The 20629-nt window shown below is 47.7% G+C and overlaps 1 protein-coding gene across 4 annotated transcripts in view; it reads left to right on the top strand.

Moving 5' to 3' along the window:
• Nucleotides 1-475: 475 nt before the first annotated feature.
• The window catches only part of LOC121272498 (meiosis initiator protein-like), a 58599-nt gene continuing 38445 nt past the window's right edge, over nucleotides 476-20629 (top strand). For 3 of the 4 annotated variants that reach the window (XM_041179110.1, XM_041179107.1, XM_041179111.1), the window contains exons 1-4: nucleotides 477-518; nucleotides 1147-1300; nucleotides 11916-11980; nucleotides 16078-16208. In XM_041179110.1, the coding sequence (XP_041035044.1) occupies nucleotides 11924-11980; nucleotides 16078-16208 (188 nt within the window). In that variant the 5' untranslated portion in view covers nucleotides 477-518; nucleotides 1147-1300; nucleotides 11916-11923. Of the gene's footprint in view, nucleotides 519-1146; nucleotides 1301-11915; nucleotides 11981-16077; nucleotides 16209-20629 lie in introns of all 4 variants that reach the window. The other variant, XM_041179108.1, reaches the window with a different exon arrangement.

The following is a 20629-nucleotide window of genomic DNA, read 5'->3' as shown; positions in this document are numbered from 1 at the left end:
AAAACAAGTGACGAGGAGAAAGCGACAGGACCCGACCTCCCCCGGCACCGCCCGGAGACGGTGTGAAGGCAGATCCTATCCCAGCCACCGCCGCAGCTCGCGCAGCCACCACCTCCGCCCCTCCCCCCCCCTCCCTCCCTCCCTCCCGGGCAGGTAGCAACAGGCCTCAATCCAATCACGGCGCCGTTCCCGTGCCAGGGTTAACCAATCAGCTTCGGGCTCTCCTTGAGGCCCGTCTCTCTCTCTCTCTCTCTCTCTCTCCATCTCCTTCGCCCCGCCCCCTCCTTGCCGCGCGAGCGCCTCCCTCTTCCCCCCCTCGAAGACGGTTCGAATCCCAACGACCGATGGTGGATACAAGGTTGCGCGGCTCGGGAGTGGGGGAGGGAGAGGGGGAGGGGGCAAGAAGGAGCAGGGACACGTGACCGGGATCAACAGGTGGGTGGGTGGGTGGGTGGGGGAGGGGTGATGGAGGAGCCGGCACACGTGACCTGCCTAAAATGGAGCATTGAGGTTGACAGGTGAGGTTGAGTAAAGAAGTGGGTGTTGGGGATAAGAACATGGGGGGGGGGGGGGTGAACAGAGAAGGTGATGGTGATGAGGCACAACTATACAAACTTAACAGCCCAAAATGGAGGCCATTTGGCCCATCATGTCTGTGCTGGCCCTTTGAGCAAGCCACGTCCTCCAGCTTTGAGATTGTGGCCGTGCATGTTTCTCATCCCCATTGTAAAATTATTCCTGGAATTAGCTTCTGCCGGGCAAGAGGGTAACGTAGCCGTGCAATTTAGTGATTTGAGCATTGCTGAGAAAAAAAGGAGGCGGGCTGTGGAAGCTTTTCGTCTTGCACTCAACTTGACACATCCGCAAGAACGCCAAATTTTTTTGGTATTCTTGTGAATCTGTCCTGACCAGCACTTGGCAAAAAGCTTCGCCGTGTGTCTCCTTTCTTCAAGTTCTGTACTACGAAGCGACAATTTAGCAATTATAAACGAAACCCATTCACTTTTCGTTGGCTAAGATAAGGTGCCAGCCGCATATCCTGGATGGTCCCTCCCTGGCATTGCTCGCAGGTGGTGCGGTCGGTTGGAGAAATGTTTCCCTGTTGTGACGGGAGCTGTGTCTACCCTGCCTTTGTCTGTTTTTAAGGCTGCCGTTCATATTCGCTGTGGGGGAAGTGGACTCTGCAAGCAGCCGAGAGGCCAATTGGAGGTTTTTTGCCGAGGGAGGTTTCCATAGGTTGGCACCTGCTGGTAAATTCCTGGCTCTGATTCTGAGGGGGACGAGAGGTCATGTAGTCAAGGTCAGAGAAACTAACGTGAGATGATTGGTCGTCTTTCTCTTTGACAGTGACGCGCATACAGATGAAATTTCACACGTCTCCAAAGAGAAGACCACTTGGTTGCAATGTATTTTTTTGTGTGGTTCATTGGCTGGAGGAATCTAGAACTTCCTGTGACAACTCTGAGGTTCTAGAATTTACAAACCGAAACAATCGATGGGGCCCGAACCAGCTGGAAAGAGGAGGGAATTACGCTGCAGTTATGCAGAGCCTTAGTTACACCCCATTTGGAGTAACTATGATCATTGTGGGCACCCCACCTCAGGGAGCATATGCTGGCCTTGGAGGAAATGTGGCCCCAGTTCACCCGAATGACACTGCGGCTGAAAGAGTTAAATTATTAGAAAAGGTTAACTGATGAAGCTTATAGACATGAAGGAACGGAAGAAGGCCATTGAACCCATCGCATCCCATGCCGGCTCTCAATCCAAGTCTGCCCCAGGTCTGGTTCCCTCGAGTGCCCATCCAGCCAGCAAGTTCCAGGTCATTCCCACTCGCTGCGTTTAAAAAAAAAGCTTTTCCTCAAACCAGACTCGCCTATATCTCTTGCCCAAAACCTTAAAGTGCAGGGTATGTAATATATCAAAATATTATTAAAATATTAAATATTAATATTAAACTCCATAGACTTGGTTTGTAATCCCTCGAGCATAGAAGATTAAGGGTGATGCCCTTGAGGTGTTTAGGATGATTAAAGGAATTGAGGGGTCGATGCGGAGAAACTATTCCCTTTGGCAAGGGGAATCCAGAATCTGGCGGGGAGGGGGGTATTTTCAAATCGGAGCTGGGCCATTTCGAGGTCAAATTGGGAAGGATTTTCTCACAGAGAGCTTGGCATAAACTTGAAATGATCTTTCCCCAAAAGACTGCAAAATGCTGAGGAAATTGGAGCTTTCAAGGCTGAGATCGATTTTCTTTTGGTACCTCGGTACCAGGGGATATGAGGCAAATGCAGGTAAATGGAGTTAAGGTACAGGTCAAATGGGCCTAATTAAATGTTGGAGTAGAAAAAGTATGCCTGTTCTGTTGAAGGGTCATGAGGACTCGAAACGTGAACTGTGCTCTCCTCCGCAGACGCTGCCGGACCCGCTGAGTTTCTCCAGGTGTTTCTGTTTCTGTTTTTGTTTTGAATGTTGGAGTAGACCTGGGAGGCAAGTGGTTCACTCCTGTTCTCACGCACCCGAAACAATTGGAGTAAACCTGTAATTCTCTTAGGGGCACCCGCTGTGTGTTCATTCTTCATTAGAAAGGAAGTATGACCAGATAATAAAAACAGAAAAATGCTGGAAAATCTCAGCAGGTCTGACAGCATCTGTGGAGAGATAAACAGAGTTAACGTTTCGAGTCCGTATGACCCATCTTCAGAGCCATGACCAGATAATCCGTTTTAGTGACGTCGATTAAAGGATAAACGTTGGTCAGGACAAAGTATATTTTTTAATGGCGTATTTTCCTTTGTGACACTTGCCTACCAATTTTCTCCTCTCCTTAAGGGGTTTGCTCCTTGCTGGGGTATGGACCCACGGATGTTGAGATACTATCTTGGTCTAAAGGCTAATCAGCCTAATCCGCATCCCACCAAGTATCATACGTAAGCACTTTTCCTCAGGGATTACTGAAAACTGATCAAGAACAGGAACCCCAGCCAATTATTCTTTTTGTTGCCCAGGAGTGCTAAAACCAGTTGGAACCAACACCCTCAGTTGAACAATGAGCCATCCAGGGGTCTTCTCTGTTTGCTATAGCTCTTTGATCTTTTTTCTCTCTTTGTCCCTGGGATGTGGGCATCGCTGGCTAGGCCAATATTTGTTGATGATCCCTAGTAGCCCTTGAGAAGGTGGTGGTGAGCTGCCTTCTTCAACGGCTGCAGTCCGTGTGGACTGTTAGGGAGTGCAGTGCTGTTAGGGAGGGAGATCCAGGATTCCAATCCAGGGATAATGAAGAAACGGTGATATATTTACAAGTCAGGATGGTGTGTGACTTGGAGGGGAACTTGCAGGCGGTGGTGTTCCCATGCACCTGCTGTCCTTGTTCTCCTAGGTGGTAGAAGTCATGGGTTTTGAAGATGCTATTGAAGGATCTCTGGTGATTTACTGCATTGCATCTTGTAGATGATACACATTGCTGGCACTGTGCATCAATGGTGGAGGGAGTGAATGTTTAAGGTGGTGCATGATGTCGAGCTTCTTGAGTGTTGTTGGAGCTGCACTCACCCAGGCAAGTGAAGAATTTGTCAGCCGAGGCCAGGGCTTGAATACAAAAATCAAGGCTGATGCTTCACAGTTCACTGAGGGAGTGCTGCACTGTTAGAGATGCCGTCTTTCAGATGAGACATTGAATGGAGGCCCCAACTCTTGCTCTGGTAGATGTAAAAGATCCCATGGCACGATTTCAAAGAGGAACAGGGGAGTTCTCCCTGGTGCCCTGACCAATATTTATCCTTCAATCAGCATCACAAAAACAGATAATCTGGTCATTATTACATTGCTGTTTGTGGGAGCTTGCAGCACGTACATTGGAAGCTGCGTTTCCTACATTACGACAGTAGCTACATTTCAAAATGTACTTTATTGGGTATAAAGAGCTTTGGGATGTCCGGTGATCTGGCAAAGTGCTATATAAATGCAAGTCTTTATGTATAGCTGTATACTTCAGAAAAGGACATTCTTCAATGGCAGTGTCATTTGTCCTTAATGGAGCCATTTTGGGGGTTAGAGACACGTTAGGTTTATTTGGCAGTTTGCCATTTGAAGAGCATTCCTAAACGTGTGCAAGTATCTATAAGGCAGGGGGACCTAGGATTGTATCAGTAATTGCAGGAGGGTCTCCCCAAGAGCGGGTCAGTAGTTGCAGGAGGGTCTCCCCGAGAATGGGTCACTAATTGCAGGACAATCTCCCCGACAGCAGGTCAGTAGCTGCAGGAGGAGCTCCCCAAGAGTGGGTCAGTAATTGCAGGAGGAGCTCCCCGAGAGTGAGTCAGTAATTGCAGGAGGGGCTCCCTGAGAGTGGGTCAGTAGTTGCACGAGAGGCTCCCCGAGAGTGGGTCAGTAGTTGCAGGAAAAACTCCCCGAGAGCAGGTCAGTAGTTGCAGGAGGGGCTCCCTGAGAATGGGTCAGTAGTTGCAGGAGGGGCTCTCAAGGAGCATTTATTAGAGGAATGGGTGCCCCCTACACAGAGAAACTTCAAAGTCCTGGTTTATGGCATAACCTGAACCTTGAGAAGATGATTACTTACTTGTGACTGACGATTGCACATTTTTCTCAGTTTCCTTTTCCTGTGTGAACACCCAGCATAGATTTAAACAAAGAAAGTCATTCATTGATGTTTGTAATGTTTTCAACATTTTTACATCTCATTTTTGCAGTCATTACTTTCAATGTGGCAAAATTATTTTGGGATGTGAAAGATTTAGATTGTTTAAAGGTGATGTAACATCTGATCACACCTTCAGAATATCCTGAAACTTTTCACATGAACTATACCTTTTTTTTTGAAACGTCGTAACTTCTTATGCAAACATAAACAGCAGCAGATATGCACACAGCAGGATCCCAGAGACAGCAAGTGGGACGAATGCAGGTAGACTGGGGAAAATCAGGTTGGTAGTGGATCCCAAGAAAAGGAATTTCTGGAATGTCTACGAGATGGATTTTTGGAGCAGCTTGTGGTGGAGCCCACAAGGGAACAGGCCATTCTAGATTTAGTGATGTGTAATGAGGCAGATTTGATAATGGAGCTTAAGGTGAAGGAACCCTTAGGAGGAAGTGACCATAATATGATAGAATTTACCCTGCAATTTGAGAGGAAAAAGCTGGAATCAGATGTAACGGTATTACAGTTGAATGAGGGAGGAGCTGGCCAGGATTGACTGGGAGATGAGCCTAGCAGGAAAGACAGTGGAACAGCAATGGCAGGAGTTTCTGGGAGTAATTTAGGAGACACAGCAAAAATTCATCCCTAGGAAGAAGAAGCATACTAAAGGGAGGACGAGGCAACCATGGCTGACAAGGGAAGTCAGGGACAGCATAAAAGCTAAAGAGAAAGCATACAATGCGGCGAAGAGCAGTGGGAAACCAGGGGATTGGGAAGCCTACAAAGACCAACAGAGGACAACTAAAAAAGAAATAAGGAGGGAGAAGATTTAATATGAGGGTAAACCAGCCAGTAATATAAAAGAAGATTGCAAGAATTTTTTTAGATATATAAAGGGTAAGAGAGAGGCAAAAGTGGACATTGGGCCGCTGGAAAATGACGCTGGAGAAGTAGTAATGGGGAACAAAGAAATGGCAGAGGAACTGAATAGGTGCTTTGCATCAGTCTTCACGGTGGAAGACATGAGTAACGTCCTCAAAGTTCAAGAGAGTCGGGGGGCAGAAGTGAGTATGGTGGCCATTACCAAGGAGAAGGTGCTAGGAAAACTGATAGGTCTGAAGGTGGATAAATAGGCCTGAAGGTGGATAAATCACCTGGACCAGATGGATTACACCCCAGAATTCTGAAGGAGATAGCTGAAGAGATAGTGGAGGCGTTAGTGGTGATCTTTCAGGAATTACTGGAGGCAGGGAGGGTCCCAGAGGACTGGAAAATCGCTAATGTAACCCCCCTGTTTAAGAAGGGAGTGAGGCAAAAGACGGGAAATTATAGGCCAATTAGCCTGACCTCAGTCATTGGTAAGATTTTAGAATCCATTATTAAGGATGAGATTTCAGAATGCTTGGAAGTACATGGTAAAATAGGGCAAAGTCAACATGGTTTCATCAAGGGGAGGTCATGCCTGACAAATCTGTTAGAATTCTTTGAGGAGGTAACGAGCAGGTTAGACAAAGGAGAGCCAATGGATGTTATCTACTTGGATTTCCAGAAGGTCTTTGACAAGGTGCCGCACAGGAGGCTGCTCAGTAAGATAAGAGCCCATGGTGTTAGAGGCAAGGCAATAGCATGGATAGAAGGTTGGCTGTCTGGCAGGAGGCAGAGAGTGGGGATAAGGGGGTCCTTCTCAGGATGGCAGCTGGTGACTAGTGGAGTTTCGCAAGGGTCAGTGTTGGGACACAACTTTTCACTTTATACATTAATGATCTAGATGAAGGGACTGAAGGCATTCTGGCTAAGTTTGCAGATGATACAAAGATAGGTGGAGGGACAGATAGTATTGAGGAGGCGGGGAGGCTGCAGAAGGATTTAGACAAGTTAGGAGAATGGGAAAAGAAGTGTCAGATGGAATACAACGTGGGGAAGTGTGAGGTCATGCACTTTGGTAGGAAGAATAGAGGCATAGACTATTTTCTAAATGGGGAGAGAATTCAGAAATCTGGAGTGCAAAGGGACTTGGGAGTCCTATTACAGGATTCTCTTAAGGTTAACTTGCAGGTTGAGTCGGTAGTTAGGAAGGCAAATGCAATGTTGGCATTTATTTCGAGAGGACTAGAATATAAAAGCAGGGACATGCTGCTGAGGCTTTATAAGGCTCTGGTCAGGCCACATTTAGAATATTGTGAGCAATTTTGGGCCCCGTATCTCAGGAAGGATGTGCTGGCCCTGGAGAGGGTCCAGAGGAGGTTCACGAGAACGATCCCAGGAATGAAAGGCTTAACATATGAGGAACATTTGAGGACTCTGGGTCTATACTCGATGGAGTTTAGAAGGATGAGGGTGGATCTGATTGAAACTTACAGAATGCTGAAAGGCCTGGATAGAGTGGACGTGGGGAAGATGTTTCCATTAGTAGGAGAGACTAGGAACCGAGGGCACAGCCTCAGAGTAAAGGGAAGACCTTTTAGAACAGAGATGAGGAGAAACTTCTTTAGCCAGAGAGTGGTGAATCTATGGAATTCATTGCCACAGAAGGCTGTGGAGGCCAGGTCATTGAGTGTATTTGAGACCGAGATAGATAGGTTCTTGATTTGTAAGGGGATCAAAGGTTATGGGGAGAAGGCGGGAGAATGGGGTTGAGAAACTTATCAGCCATGATTGAATGGCGGAGCAGACTCGATGGGCCGAATGGCCTAATTTCTGCTCCTATGGGCTTATGGTCTTATGGAATGGTCCATTATTCTGTATTTGAAAGCCGATATTGGCCAGCGCACAAGGGGTGCACCCTAATTCTGTATAGATATCGCCTGAATAGATAGACAGGTCTTTAGTGTTACGTCATGGACAAATGACGGGCTATACAAAATGCAGCACAAAACCCTAGTGCCTGTTTAGATTATGTGCTCAACGTCCGAAGTGGGGCTCGAACCCACAAACTTCTGATTTTGGGCAAGAGTTCTACCAACTAGATCCACCTGCAACTGAGAATGTAATTGCGTGGGTATGCTGCGCTGTGTGCATTTTTTCCCAGTGTCAGTTAAGCCAGCGGTGAAATCCATGCCGGAGTTGAGACACACCACCAGGAGCTGGGGGTGCAGGGGTGTGGCTCACAACTAAACCTGAGCTCTTGATGTACAAAGTGGGGGAAATAAAGCTTGTAAATGTTGGAACTCTGAAATAGAAACAAAAATCCCATAAGCAGCCCCATGACCAGCCAAAAGGGAAGTGATGGTTTAATCGTCGAATCTGCAGCCACAGAAGGAAGAGGCCCTTCAGCCTGTCACCCCTGTGCTGGCCGTATGAAAGAGCTTTCCAATTTGTTCGCCTCCCCTTGCCATTTCCCCCCATAACCGCCACCCTCATGACCCCGCAGGCTGTGAGTCGGGTGGCGAAGGGTTTCGCCTTGAGGCTATGTCTCTACTGCGGCTGCAGTGTCATTGTGAAATGGTTATTCTTTGCTGATTAACCCTGCCTTTGTAGTGTAAATCCAACTTGACTGGAGGAGACTCGCTGTAATGACAACTTTCCCAGATTGATGGAAAGCAAAATATCATAGTGTTGAACAAATGAAGCCAATGTCCTGCATCTTGGCTGCTGAAATTCTTACCTTGGTGACCATTTTGGTGGAAAGTGGCAAGAGCACAAGAAATAGGAGCTGGAGTAGGCCATTCGGCCCCTTCGAGCCTGTTCGGCCATTCAACAAGGTCAAGGCTGACCTTCTAACTCAACACCACCTTCTCGCACTATCCCCCTGAGTGTCTAAAAATCTATCGATCTCCGCCTTGAGTAATCTTGACGAGTAATCGTCCACAACTTTCTGGGGTAGAACATTCTGGATTCCTTGTCGCTAGAGAAGGTGCTGCAGGATTAAGCTCTCAGCTTGGATTAGTTGACAGCGTTCTTGTGTGATGGTCCCAGCCAAATCGTGTTGCACCAATTTTTACTCGCAGCTCTTTTCTGATGCAAAAATTTGCAAAGAGAGAAATTTCAGTAACTTCCTTTTTGAGATAAAGTTGCTTGTTGATTTCCTCCACCACCCCCCCCCCCCCACCCCCAGCCTTTCAGCATCAAATGTAGGGCACAAAACCTGATACAGGATAACGTGTCACATGAGTTCGAACAGTTCAATGTATAGAACGGTTACAACACAGGAGGAGGCCATTCGGCCTGTCAAGCCTGTGCTGGCTATCTGCGGCAGAATCTTCCTCATCCCAAGTGGGCGGGCACACAGGCGGGACTGGGAGGAAAGCGAGGTGGCTCATTACAGGCAGAGGCTACCGGCCAGCAGCGGCCGGTAGCCAATCTGCATAATTAACTGTCCATTTGTGAGCTGCTTAATTGCATCACCCCCCCCCCCCCACCCCCTACCCCCCACTCCCCCCACCCCACCCCACCCCCATCGGAGGATCTCCCAGGTGGGTGGCCCTGACAGCCAGTGCAAGGTCAGGGCCCACAGATGGTCCTGTCCCTCCACTGTTGGTGAAGGCCACAAGATTCCACGCAATTCAGCTAGTCCCACTCCCCCACGCTTCCCCCAGAACCCTGCAAATTTCTTTTAATCTTCGGGTGTTTGGCCAATTCCCCTTTGAAAGCCGCCAATTGCATCCGCCTCTGCCTCCCTCTCGAGCAGTGCATTCTGTTCTCCTAGTCACTCGCTCCGCGCTTCACAATCAGATATTATCAAATTCCTCACGTTCGTGCTACTGATTTGCGTCACCGGTAACTCTGAATTGAGAACTGCACCACGCTGGGGCTGCTTTCATGGCCGTTCTTAGTCGTACCCCAACACCATGCAGCCGGGGGGGGCGTTTTGCCCGTATTGCTAAACGCTGAGCTGTTTGTTTTTCACCAGGTCAGTTTTAACCTGGTCATTATTTCCCGAGCCATATTTTCCTCCAGCGGTTTTATTTTTCTGCGAAGCATTAATTATTGCAGTCAAATTAACAGAGAAATTCACAGTTCACACGTGGTCTCGGTAAACAAATGTCGTGATGACGAAGTGTCAACTTTTTGTCTGCTCGGCTGTTGCCTGGCCTGCTAAACCTTCCCATTCTCTGTTGAGTGAGTGCCCCCTAGAAATGAGATGCATGTAGTGCGATTTGTTTTTTTTTCCACCCTGCTGCTGCAATTCCAAGCCAGAGGCAGCGGAAATGATCGTTTCTGAAAGGACCTGAACCACAGGGACTTAATCTTACGGCAGGGTGCGGGGCCATGAAATGCAGCGAGCCGTCCAAAAGCCACGGGGGGAGAGTTTTCTCACCTTCGGGCGGGCGGGTGGGTGCAGAGCCCATTGACGCCCGCGATCAGATGTGCGCCGCCATTTTACGTGGGCGGGCCACTTAAGGCCCACCCAGGGTGACGCGCACCCGGTAGAGCTCAGCGTTCCCTGTGCGGCCGGCGGGGCGGGGGTGGGGGGGGGGGTGGGGGGGTGGTTTGGTGGCGGGAGGAGGAGGAGGGGGGAGATTCGGGGCATGTGTGCGAAACAGCCTGCCTCGGGGAGATTAATTTCACAATGGAACATTGGAAAAAAGAAAATTACTCGGACCTGTCCCCTCCCATGTGACGTTGCCACATGAGCTGGGACATGTTTATGGATTCTCATAAAACATTTTATTTAATTAATGAGCCCTTCATGAGATCACATGCTGCCCGTGGATGAGGTTTCATGAAAAGTGCGAAGGCCGCCTGGGTTCTTCGCCCGCCCCCCCCCGCCGAGCTTAAGGTTGGACGGACAGCCCAGACAAGTACTTTAATTGGTTCATTAGTGGCTTTAACAGGCCCTTGATAGTTCGGCGGGCGCGCAGCCGACTCCGGTGAGCAGCCCGCCCAACTGAAGATCGGAATGAGGCGTGGTGACATCGGGACACGCCCGACATCATCGCGCGTCGTTGTACGCGTCGGTGTGTGGGCTCCCCCCCCCCCCCACCCAACTCGCCGAACAGAAGATTCTGCCCGTTGACTTCGGCGGGACAGTAAAATCCCACCAAGGTAAAATTCCGTGTTCAAGAAAATTGCTCACCGCAAAAGAAATATTCACTTGCATCTGGTGGTGGAGCTGTCTGATTCCCAAGGTTCAGGCATAGTTCCCCTGTAACCTAGTGAAGATGGTGCAGGGAATCAGATCCAAGATGAGAGAGCTGGCCTTGTGATTTTCTCTCCTTGAGGGACTGCAGGGGGTCTCTGGCTGGTGAGGGATTTGTGCAGAATGGGGCTCAGAAAAAAACAGATGGAAAGGGTATCAATGGACATGGAACTAAGGCAAATATGTAGGGTTGAAGTATAGATCATCAAAGATCCTAACTCCAGGACTTGAGCATAAAAATCTAGGCTGACACTCCAGTGCAGTAAAGTACTGAGAGAGGGCTGCAGATGAGACACTAAATCACGGCCCCATCAGCCCCCTCATGTTTTTTTCTTATTCGTTCATGGGGTGTTCACTTCGCTGGCTGGGCCAGCATTTATTGCCCATCCCTAGTTGAGAAGGTGGTGGTGAGCTGCCTTCTTGAACCGCCGCAGTCCATGTGGTGTAGGTACACCCACAGTGCTGTTAGGGAGGGAGTTTCAGGATTTTGACCCAGCGACAGTGAAGGAACGGCCGATATATTTCCAAGTCAGGATGGTGAGTGACTTGGAGGGGAATTTCCAGTTGGTGGTGTTCCCATCTATCTGCTGTCCTTGTCCTTCTAGGTGGTAGTGGTTGTGGGTTTGGAAGGTGCTGTCAAAGAAGCCTCGGTGAATTCCTGCAGTGCATCTTGTAGATGGTACACACTGCTGCTACTGTACGTTGGTGGTGGAGGGAGTGTATGTTTGTGGATGTGGTGCCAATCAAACGGGCTGCTTTGTCCTGGACATAAACTACCTCATGACACTCTTTTGAAGAAGAGAAGGGACCTTATCCCCAGAGTTCTGGCCAGTATTGATCTTTTAGTCAACATCACAAAAACAGATTAGCTGTTCATTATCACACTGCTGTTTGTAGGAGCTTGCTGTGCGCAAATTGGTTGCCAAGTTCCGACGTTACAGCAGTGACTGCATTTCAAAATTACTTAATTGGTTGTAAAGCATCTTTGGGATATCTTGAGGTTGTGAAGGGTGCTACATAAATGCAAGTCTTTCTTTCTTTAATTGAGGGGCTGAATGTTCTACTATTTCTATTGCAAGAGAGCTGACCAAAAATGAATAAAAATAGTATATCGTGATCTAAAGTTTTAAAAAAATCTAAATGATGTATAGTAGTTTGGAAATAATCCTTCTTTTATGCTTATAGGATCTTTAATGACAGAGAGAGAAAGAATAATGACCTCCTTAATTGAAGTGAAACATGAAGCGGAGGTAAGTGTCCTCTTGCTCCTCCCTACATCCTCGCCATTTTGGAATCAAGCCTCATAGAAAAGCAAAATACTGCAGATGCTGCAAATCCGCAATAGAGACAGAAAATGCTCGAAACACTCAGCAGTCCTGTGGAGAGAGAAGCAGAGTTAACTTTTCAGGTCAATGGCCTATTGACAGAGCTGGAAAAGATTAGCTCTGGAACAGGTTTTAAGCAAGTACAGGAGTCAGAGGAAGGGGAAGAACAAAATGGAAGGTCTGTGATACAGTGGAAGGCAGAAGAGATTAAACGACAAAAGGGATGATGGTAATGGGACAAATATAGAAAGGAAAGATGAGTCTAGAAGTGGCGTAAGTGGGGGAAGAATGCAGAACCACCACCAACAGCCGTCATCCAAAAACAATAAACAGGGCAGAGGTTATGATCTGAAGTTGTTCAACTCAGTGTTGAGTCCAGGAGGCTGTAAGGTCCCGAACTGAGAGATGAGGTGCTGTTCCTCGAGCTTCTGTTGAGCTTCATTGGAACAGTGTAGCAGGCCGAGGACAGAGAGGTCAGAGTGGGAGTGGGACAGAGAATTAAAATGGCAGGTGACCGGAAACTTGGAGCTCATGCTTGCAGCCTGATCTGCGGCCACTGTAGAGGATACCACCTCGTGAGCAGCAAGCTCGGTATATTAAAATCAAAGGAGTACATGAAAATAACTGCTTCACCTGTAAGATGTGCCTCAACGACTCCTCATCTAAGGCCGCAAAGCTCGCACGTGAAATTGGTGCAAGACAGCCTCCCAGGGATGGAGGGTTAGGGTGGGATGTCAGAACTCACTGTGTCAGGTGGCCAGTTATACTGCCGCTTTTGACGTGCTGTGTACCCAAAACCACTTTGCATGGATGCGAAGATGGCAGGGACAGTGTGCATTTTCTTCCAAAGCGTTGTGAGCATGTGGAAATCCTTCCCTTCCTAACCTTCTCTTTCCACCTTCTGTCTGCGGGGTTTTTTAAAACCCGGGCCTGGTATTATTGAACCACTTGTTTCTTGGTTTTACTTCTGCTATAATGAGATTTGCTTTCCTCTGGAAACTCACTGGTCAAAGTCTGCTTATTAAAATTTCTGTGTTATTTTGATACTGTCATTAACTATATTTGTCTGTTGGGGTACCCACTGGAAATTAACCCTCATCTATCCCACTCTTCAGCCTTAGCACTTTATCCTCTCAATAAAAGCACACCAAGTAACAAAAAGAATACAAAGGACAAAATTCCTTTTGTACAATAGGCTCCTACTCTGATTTCCTGAAAAGCAATGTCTGACTTAGCGTTAAGATAAAAGCAAAATACTGCGGGTGCTGGCAATCTGAAACAAAACAGAAAATGCTGGAAAAGCTCAGCAGGTCTAACAGCGTCTGTGGAGAGAAGACTCTTATACGGACTCGAAACGTTAACTCTGTCTTTCTCTCCACAGATGCTGTTATTCCTGCTGAGATTTTCCAGCATTTTCTGTTTTTGTTTCTAGCTTATCATTCAAATCTTTGTGCAAGTTTTTATACATATTGGTATTGTACAAATTTTTATACATATTACATTTTTATACATATTGATATTGCAGAGTGTGGACAAGCCCATTTATTACAACGCTGTATCACAAATCGTGCTAATTACTACAGTTACCATGTTTCGCATGATTTGCTGACCGAATCGTAGAGTCATACAACACAGAAGGAGACCATTCGGCCCATTGTGCCTGTGCTGACTCTATGGGAGAGCTTTCCAATTAATTCACCTCCCCCATTCTTTCCCACAGCCTCACAAATATTTCCTTTTCAAACATTTATCCAATGTCCCGCTTCCACCTACCCTTTCAGGTAGTGAGTTCCTCATAAATTCTCCTCATCTTCCTTCTGGTTTGCTTGCCAAAGTAATGTAATTTTGCATCGAAAGTGGCATGAGGCAAAGACAATGAGGCAGTGGCAAATCATGGCCCGCAACTTCTGTGGCGTGGCAATCGGAGTCGGATTGCTACTTCCCTCCGACTTACTTATCGGAAACGAAGCTGCTTCTTTCTCGCACGACCTACCAATTCAGGGCGGGTGAAATAGATGCAGCGCAGCAGGTTCCCAAGGCCTTCAGTCGAGGACAGCTGAGTCGGGAGTAAGGAAGCCATGCCCCTTTGTTACTGCACTGACTGCCGTAAAGCAGATAAGATTAAAGGTCCAGCCGCTTTCATGAAGCCAGGGAGAAGTTTGGGTAGGATTGGGGACTGGGAGGCAGGATTCGAATGGTCAAGGGCTGGGGTTTAGGTAGCCAATTGTGGGGGGGGGAGGGTGCTTTCGTGGGCTCAGGTCGGGTTGTGGGGTGCGGGAGTGCGGGAGGTCAGTGAGAGGTGTATTCAGTGGTTGCGGGGGGGTCGGGTGGTCATTCGGGGTTGTCTGGTTAGTGGAAGGGAGATCAGGTGGTCAGGGGGTTGGTCAATGGGGAGGTGGTCATTCGAGTGGTGATGGGGGTGAGTGTTGAGGATCTGGTAGTCAGTGGGGGGGAGGGGGGATCAGGTGGTTAGTGGGGGAGGGGTGGTCAGTTGGGGGGGTCAGGTGGTCAGGAGTATGGTCAGTGGGGTGCATTGGTCAGTGGGTGGGGTGGGTGGTCAGGGAGTTGGTCAGTGGGGGGTGTGGGGACGGAAGTCAGTGGATCCCGTTTGGGGGGGGGTCAGTTGAGCGGGGTTGTCCCCTGTGGGAGGGGGTGTTCGGGTAATTGGGGGGCGTTCCTGGGGGGGGCACAGGCAGTTGGGGCATAAGGGAAGTGGGGGGAGGGAGTCCCTTAAGGGGTTGGGGGGATTTGAGTGGGGGTTCAGGAGAGTGGGGTGAGTCCTTTGGGGGGATTGGGGGGGTCCTGTGGGAGATCAGGGGTGAGGGGGCAGTCCCGTGGGAGTTTGGAGCAGGTGGGGGGCAGTCAGGTGGGGTCCCGCTGGGGGTCGGTGGGAGTCAGTACTATAGTTACCCAGAGATTAGAAATGGTTTTAATTCTTCTAACTTATTCTGGTAACTATTACTGTAAGACAGTCAAAACCAGCTGAAGTTTGCAATTCATATTGTACTTTCAGACGGTTCCCATTACAGTTTAAACTTCTCGGGCAATTGCCATGCAATCCTTACCTGGAATCTTCCAGGGGGGAAGTGCGGGGAGCTCCCCAGCACATCTTTGGTGTACGCCCTAGTTACGATGCCCCAGAGCTCAGCAGTTGCAGGCCCACATGTTCCTTTTAAGACTTTCTAGTGGTTATTACCAAAATGGTGCAAAATAGGGCAGTGACTCTTGTACTGGATTTAGAATAACGGGAACTAGATATTGGACAGGATTGGTAAATCATGTATTCACAATCTTTCTCGCTTTGCAATTTTCTTCCTCTTCCCCTCCTGCTCCACTGAAGGCGCTGACTATCATGGGGATACGATTCCAGCAGGTGCTTACAGCTGTCCAGATGCTTTCTCTATTGGTGGTCATATGTGGGCTTCCCAGTTTTGAAAATGGCGGTTAGGGAGGGGTGAGTGGGGCACTGGTGTGGGAGAGGGCGGGAGACATCATGGTCAAGCCCGTTCCTGCCCTTACCCAATTTCTGAACGCACTCATAGCTTCCAGAACGGGTCATATCAGGAGTGAGAGCAGTTGTGCTGAAGCCATCTTATTTACATAGAACATACAGCACAGAAACAGGCCATTCGGTCCAACCAGACTATGCTGACTCAATCCTTCTCCTTCCTCATCCAGCTGCTATCCTAATCTCCCTCATATGCTTATCTAATTTCCCCTTAAGTGCATCCATCCTATACTATTAAGCTCAGCTACTCCCTATGATAACAAGTTCCGCATTCTAACAAACTACATCCTGCACCCGGGATCTTTCTAGTCCTTGTGACTCATCGGCCATTCCAATATGTTTACTCATTAAGTCATTAGCTTTCCCTTAAAGAATTTATGCCAGGAAATTCGCTTGTTTGTGTTCCTCCCCCTTGGAGGTCTTTGTTTTTGCTACTAATTATGGTTCTCCTACACGATTACTATTTTTGTCATTGCCTCCCTCTTGAATTATTTTACATTTTAACCAACTGCAGGATTGGGACTTTGTGCAAAGCACAGAGATTCCCACAAGAAGGGACGTCCTGGCCTTGAATTACAGAGATCTGCTGACCCCAGACAGCCAGAAAATTAAACTTTTGCCTCTACAACATCGTCGAAAGCAAAGGTAAAATATTGGGGCCAGGATTTGGTGAAAGGAAAATGGTATGTGAAAGGTGGAAGCCATTACTAACATGCTGAATTGACCAGCCACGTGACGAGGAAGAGATAGCCCACTAGTTGTGAATTGCCACAGGTTGCGAGATGATAAGCGCCGCTCCACCATCCATTTCACAAAAACTGCAGCTCAAACCCTTAACCACCCCATGAGCTACGGGAAGATGTTGCATTTGCACGTTAATTGTCCATTAAGCTCGCCACAAATAATGAAGTCTAGAAATTAATAGCATAAGTATGCTGTTAACGGCATGATAATTGTTGATGATTGATTCAGCCTCTCTGGTCCAGAAAGTGAACTGTTAAAGGCATGTAGTCTCATTCCTTCAGGTCACCACTTGTTGGAGATATTAAGAATTAATTTTAATTTTTTTAAATGAATTTTAATTTTTCTTTCTGTCTCTTTTCCTCTCTCTCAATCCAGTCTTTCTTTCCCTCTCTTTATTTCGCTTTCTATGCATAAATTTGATATTGAATCCACCCACTCTAATTCATCCTCCTTCTCAGTTTGTCCTCTGCTTATTTCTCAATTCTTAACTCTCATGGTTAGGGAGATAGACCTTTGGTCACTATTGTCCCAGAGGCCCCATTGCCCTTGCCTGGCCATTTTCAGCTTGCATTTCCAGCAACTCAAAAATTTTGAGATGAAGAGGACAGGAAAATGTCTATTTTTTTTATTTGTTCATGGGATGTGGGCATCGCTGGCTAGGCCAGCATTTATTGCCCCTCCCTAATTGACCTTGTTCGGAGAGCATTTTTAAGTGTCAACCACATTACTGTGGGTCTGGAGTCACACGTAGGCAGATTTCCTTCCCTAAAGCACATTAGTGAACCATAATGGGTTTTTATGACAATCGCTTCATGGTCATATTTATTGAATTCAAATTCCACCATCTGCCCTGGTGGGATTCGAACCCGGGTCCCCAGAGCATTGCCCCGGGTCTCTGGATTACCAGCCCAGTGACAATACCTCCCCCGCTTCCTTAATGGCATTTAAGGAAATGCCATTAGATGCCCCAATCTAGCAAGTCCTTGCCCAGTGCACAAACTACAGAATGATGTGGGTTTGTTAGGGTAAGATAAACGCTTTCAAACGGCACTCCACAGACCCTAGAGATTCCGCTGTGGGACCCCCCAAGAGCAAGTTCAGTATCTCAAAACTTTTCAGTTTTGTGGCCTAGAAATGAATGCAGGTCATACTAACAGATGACCATTTATGTGATGTTACCCTGTCTGCTATTTTGGTGGTGGGATTTACTGATTTTAAAATAAGTGAGTTAAAGCTTGTGTCAAGGCAATGGGCCAAAGACAGCCTTTAAACCACATTGATCTTTCCTCGGATCATATTGACAACAGTAATTTCCAGTCTTCTTCCTTCTGCACTTGTTTTTGCGTAATGATAACCTTTCAGAAGCTGATGCAGCTTTTTATTAGGTACCAGCGTGTCAGTATTTGCAGGGGGTCCAGAGGGCATGTCACTACGTACAGAGGTCCCTGGCAATGTTCCCACTAAGCTATATGGATGTGCAGCCATGCAGTAGTCTGAAAGGTACCATGCATGCCTTGTTCTGTGAGAAAGAACAGCATGTGCCTGGCTGCACAGAAAAAATTAAAGGGACCACGTGTCGGAAAAATGGGCATGTCCAACAACTACATTTTAAAGGGAACATTGGTCAGCATCTGCAGGGATCGCCTGCGTGTGTCAGTATATATAGGAGGTTCCTGGGCGGTCCCTGAGTGTGTCAGTATTTGCAGCACGTCCCTAGGTGGAGCTCCCTGCGTGTGTCAGTATTTGTAAGGGATCACTGCGTGTGTCAGTACGTACAGGAGGCCTCTGGGTGTGTCACTAATTTCTGGGGTCAGTTTCTAATTTGGGTGTATCACTATTTTCTAGGTGTGTCAGTATCTGTAGGGGATCCCTGGGTGTGTCAATATTTGTAGGGGATCCCTGGGTGTGTCAGGATTTGTCCGGGATCCCTGAGTGTGTCAGGATTTGTCGGGGGTTCTTCATTCACTCTGGATTTATTACCTCAAATTTAAGGTGGGAGGAATGTGCCTAGTGTTCCCTTTTTGATATTACTGTCACTCCTAGTGTTGATGAATAAAACAAAATTTCCACTAGTTAAGCTACAATGCAAGTTTCAAGCAGTTTAATTGAGACAAAACAAAAACAGAATTACCTGGAAAAACTCAGCAAGTCTGGCAGCATTGGTGGAGAAGAAAAGAGTTGACGTTTCGGGTGTGGCAGGATTCGTGAGGGGTCCATGGGTGTGTCAGGATTGGTCGGGGATCCCTGGGTGTGTCAGGATTGGTCGGGGATCCCTGGGTGTGTCAGGATTTGTCGGGGATCCCTGAGTGTGTCAGGATTTGTGAGGGGTCCATGGGTGTGTCAAGATTTGTCGGTGATCCCTGGGTGTGTCAATATTTGTAGGGGATCCCTTGGTGTGTCAGGATTCGTTGGCGATCCCTGAGTGCATCAGGATTTGTCGGGGGTCCATGGGTGTGTCAATATTTGTACGGGATCCCTGGGTGTGTCAATACTTGTACGGGATCCCTGGGTGTGTCAGGATTTGTCAGGGATCCCTGAGTGCATCAGGATTTGTCGGTGATCTCTGGGTGTGTGAATATTTGTAGGGGATCCCTGGGTGTGTCAGGATTTGTGAGGGGTCCATGGGTGTGTCAGGATTGGTCAGGGATCCCTGGGTGTGTCAGGATTGGTCGGGGATCCCTGGGTGTGTCAGGATTTGTCAGGGATCCCTGAGTGTGTCAGGATTTGTCAGGGATCCCTGAGTGTGTCAGGATTTGTCGGGGATCCCTGAGTGTGTCAGGATTTGTGGGGGATCCCTGAGTATGTCAGGATTTGTGAGGGGTCCATGGGTGTGTCAAGATTTGTCGGGGATCCCTGGGTGTGTCAATATTTGTAGGGGTTCTCTTGGTGTGTCAGGATTCGTTGGCGATCCCTGAGTGCATCAGGATTTGTCAGGGGGTCCATGGGTGTGTCGATATTTGTAGGGGATCCCTGGATGTGTCAATATTTGTAGGGGATCCCTGGATGTGTCAATATTTGTAGGGGATCCCTGGGTGTATCAGGATTTGTCGGGGATCCCTGAGTGTGTCAGGATTTGTCGGGGATCCCTGAGTGCATCAGGATTTGTCGGTGATCCCTGGGTGTGTCAATATTTGTAGGGGATCCCTGGGTGTGTCAATATTTGTAGGGGATCCCTGGGTGTGTCAGGATTTGTCGGGGATCCCTGAGTGTGTCAGGATTTGTCGGGGGTTCTTCATTCACTCTGGGTTTATTACCTCAAATTTAAGGTGGGAGGAATGTGCCCAGTGTTCCCTTTTTGATATTACTGTCACTCCTAGTGTTGATGAATAAAACAAAATTTCCACTAGTTAAGCTACAATGGACAGGGACATTGCAAATTTCAAGCAGTTTAATTGAGACAAAACAAAAACAGAATTACCTGGAAAAACTCAGCAAGTCTGGCAGCATCGGCGGAGAAGAAAAGAGTTGACGTTTCGAGTCCTCATGATCCAATGGGTCATGAGGACTCGAAACGTCAACTATTTTCTTCTCCGCCGATGCTGCCAGACCTGCTGAGTTTTTCCAGGTAATTCTGTTTTTGTTTTGGATTTCCAGCATCCGCAGTTTTTTTGTTTTTATCTCTGAGTTTAATTGAGACACTTCTGCAGGAAGTGAAATTCTGCTGCTCAATGCAACCCTCTGCATTTCCTAACAGGCCAGAGGCAAGCTGGTGGTTTGAAGAATTCTTTGACCTAACCATCCAGTGGATGTTTCCACTTCTAAGGGAGTTCAAAACTAGGGGGCCATAAATGTAAGTAAGCCATGAATAAATCCAATGAAGGATTCAGTAGAAACTCCTTTTTCCCAGACAGTGGTGAGAGTGCTTCTGCATGAACTGGTTGTGGTGCAAGTTTAAGGAGAAGTGAGATAAACACGTGAGGAAGAAAGATATGCAGATAGGGGTGGAAGCAGGCTCATGTAGAGATCCTGTGCCAAAAGGCCTGTTTACATGCTGTAAATCTGTAATATTACAGTGAAGGCGCTAAGTAAATGTGAGTTGTCATATGCTTGCATTGCACTACAGTGGCCACAGTCCCCCAGTAGATGGTGCTGCAAGGTCTCAGGCACTTATGATGGGCAGCAATACACAGCCAGCAGGGTTTGGGATTGGGTCAATTCTGAGGGGCACCCAAAACTGGGGTTAGCGTTTGCCTTCCAGAATTATTCTGATCAAGTTGTAAACGTTCTTCTCAATTCCAACGGCACTTCAGGCAGGGACTAAACAGCTGCTTTTTCTGCTTGCGTGCTCCCAGCACAGAGCCATGTCCGCCATTAATGGCTGC

This window comes from Carcharodon carcharias, chromosome 34 (genome assembly GCF_017639515.1).
Source record: "Carcharodon carcharias isolate sCarCar2 chromosome 34, sCarCar2.pri, whole genome shotgun sequence".
NCBI lineage: Eukaryota > Metazoa > Chordata > Chondrichthyes > Lamniformes > Lamnidae > Carcharodon > Carcharodon carcharias.
Note: the sequence above shows the minus strand (reverse complement) of the source record. Positions and strands in the feature narration are given on the sequence as shown.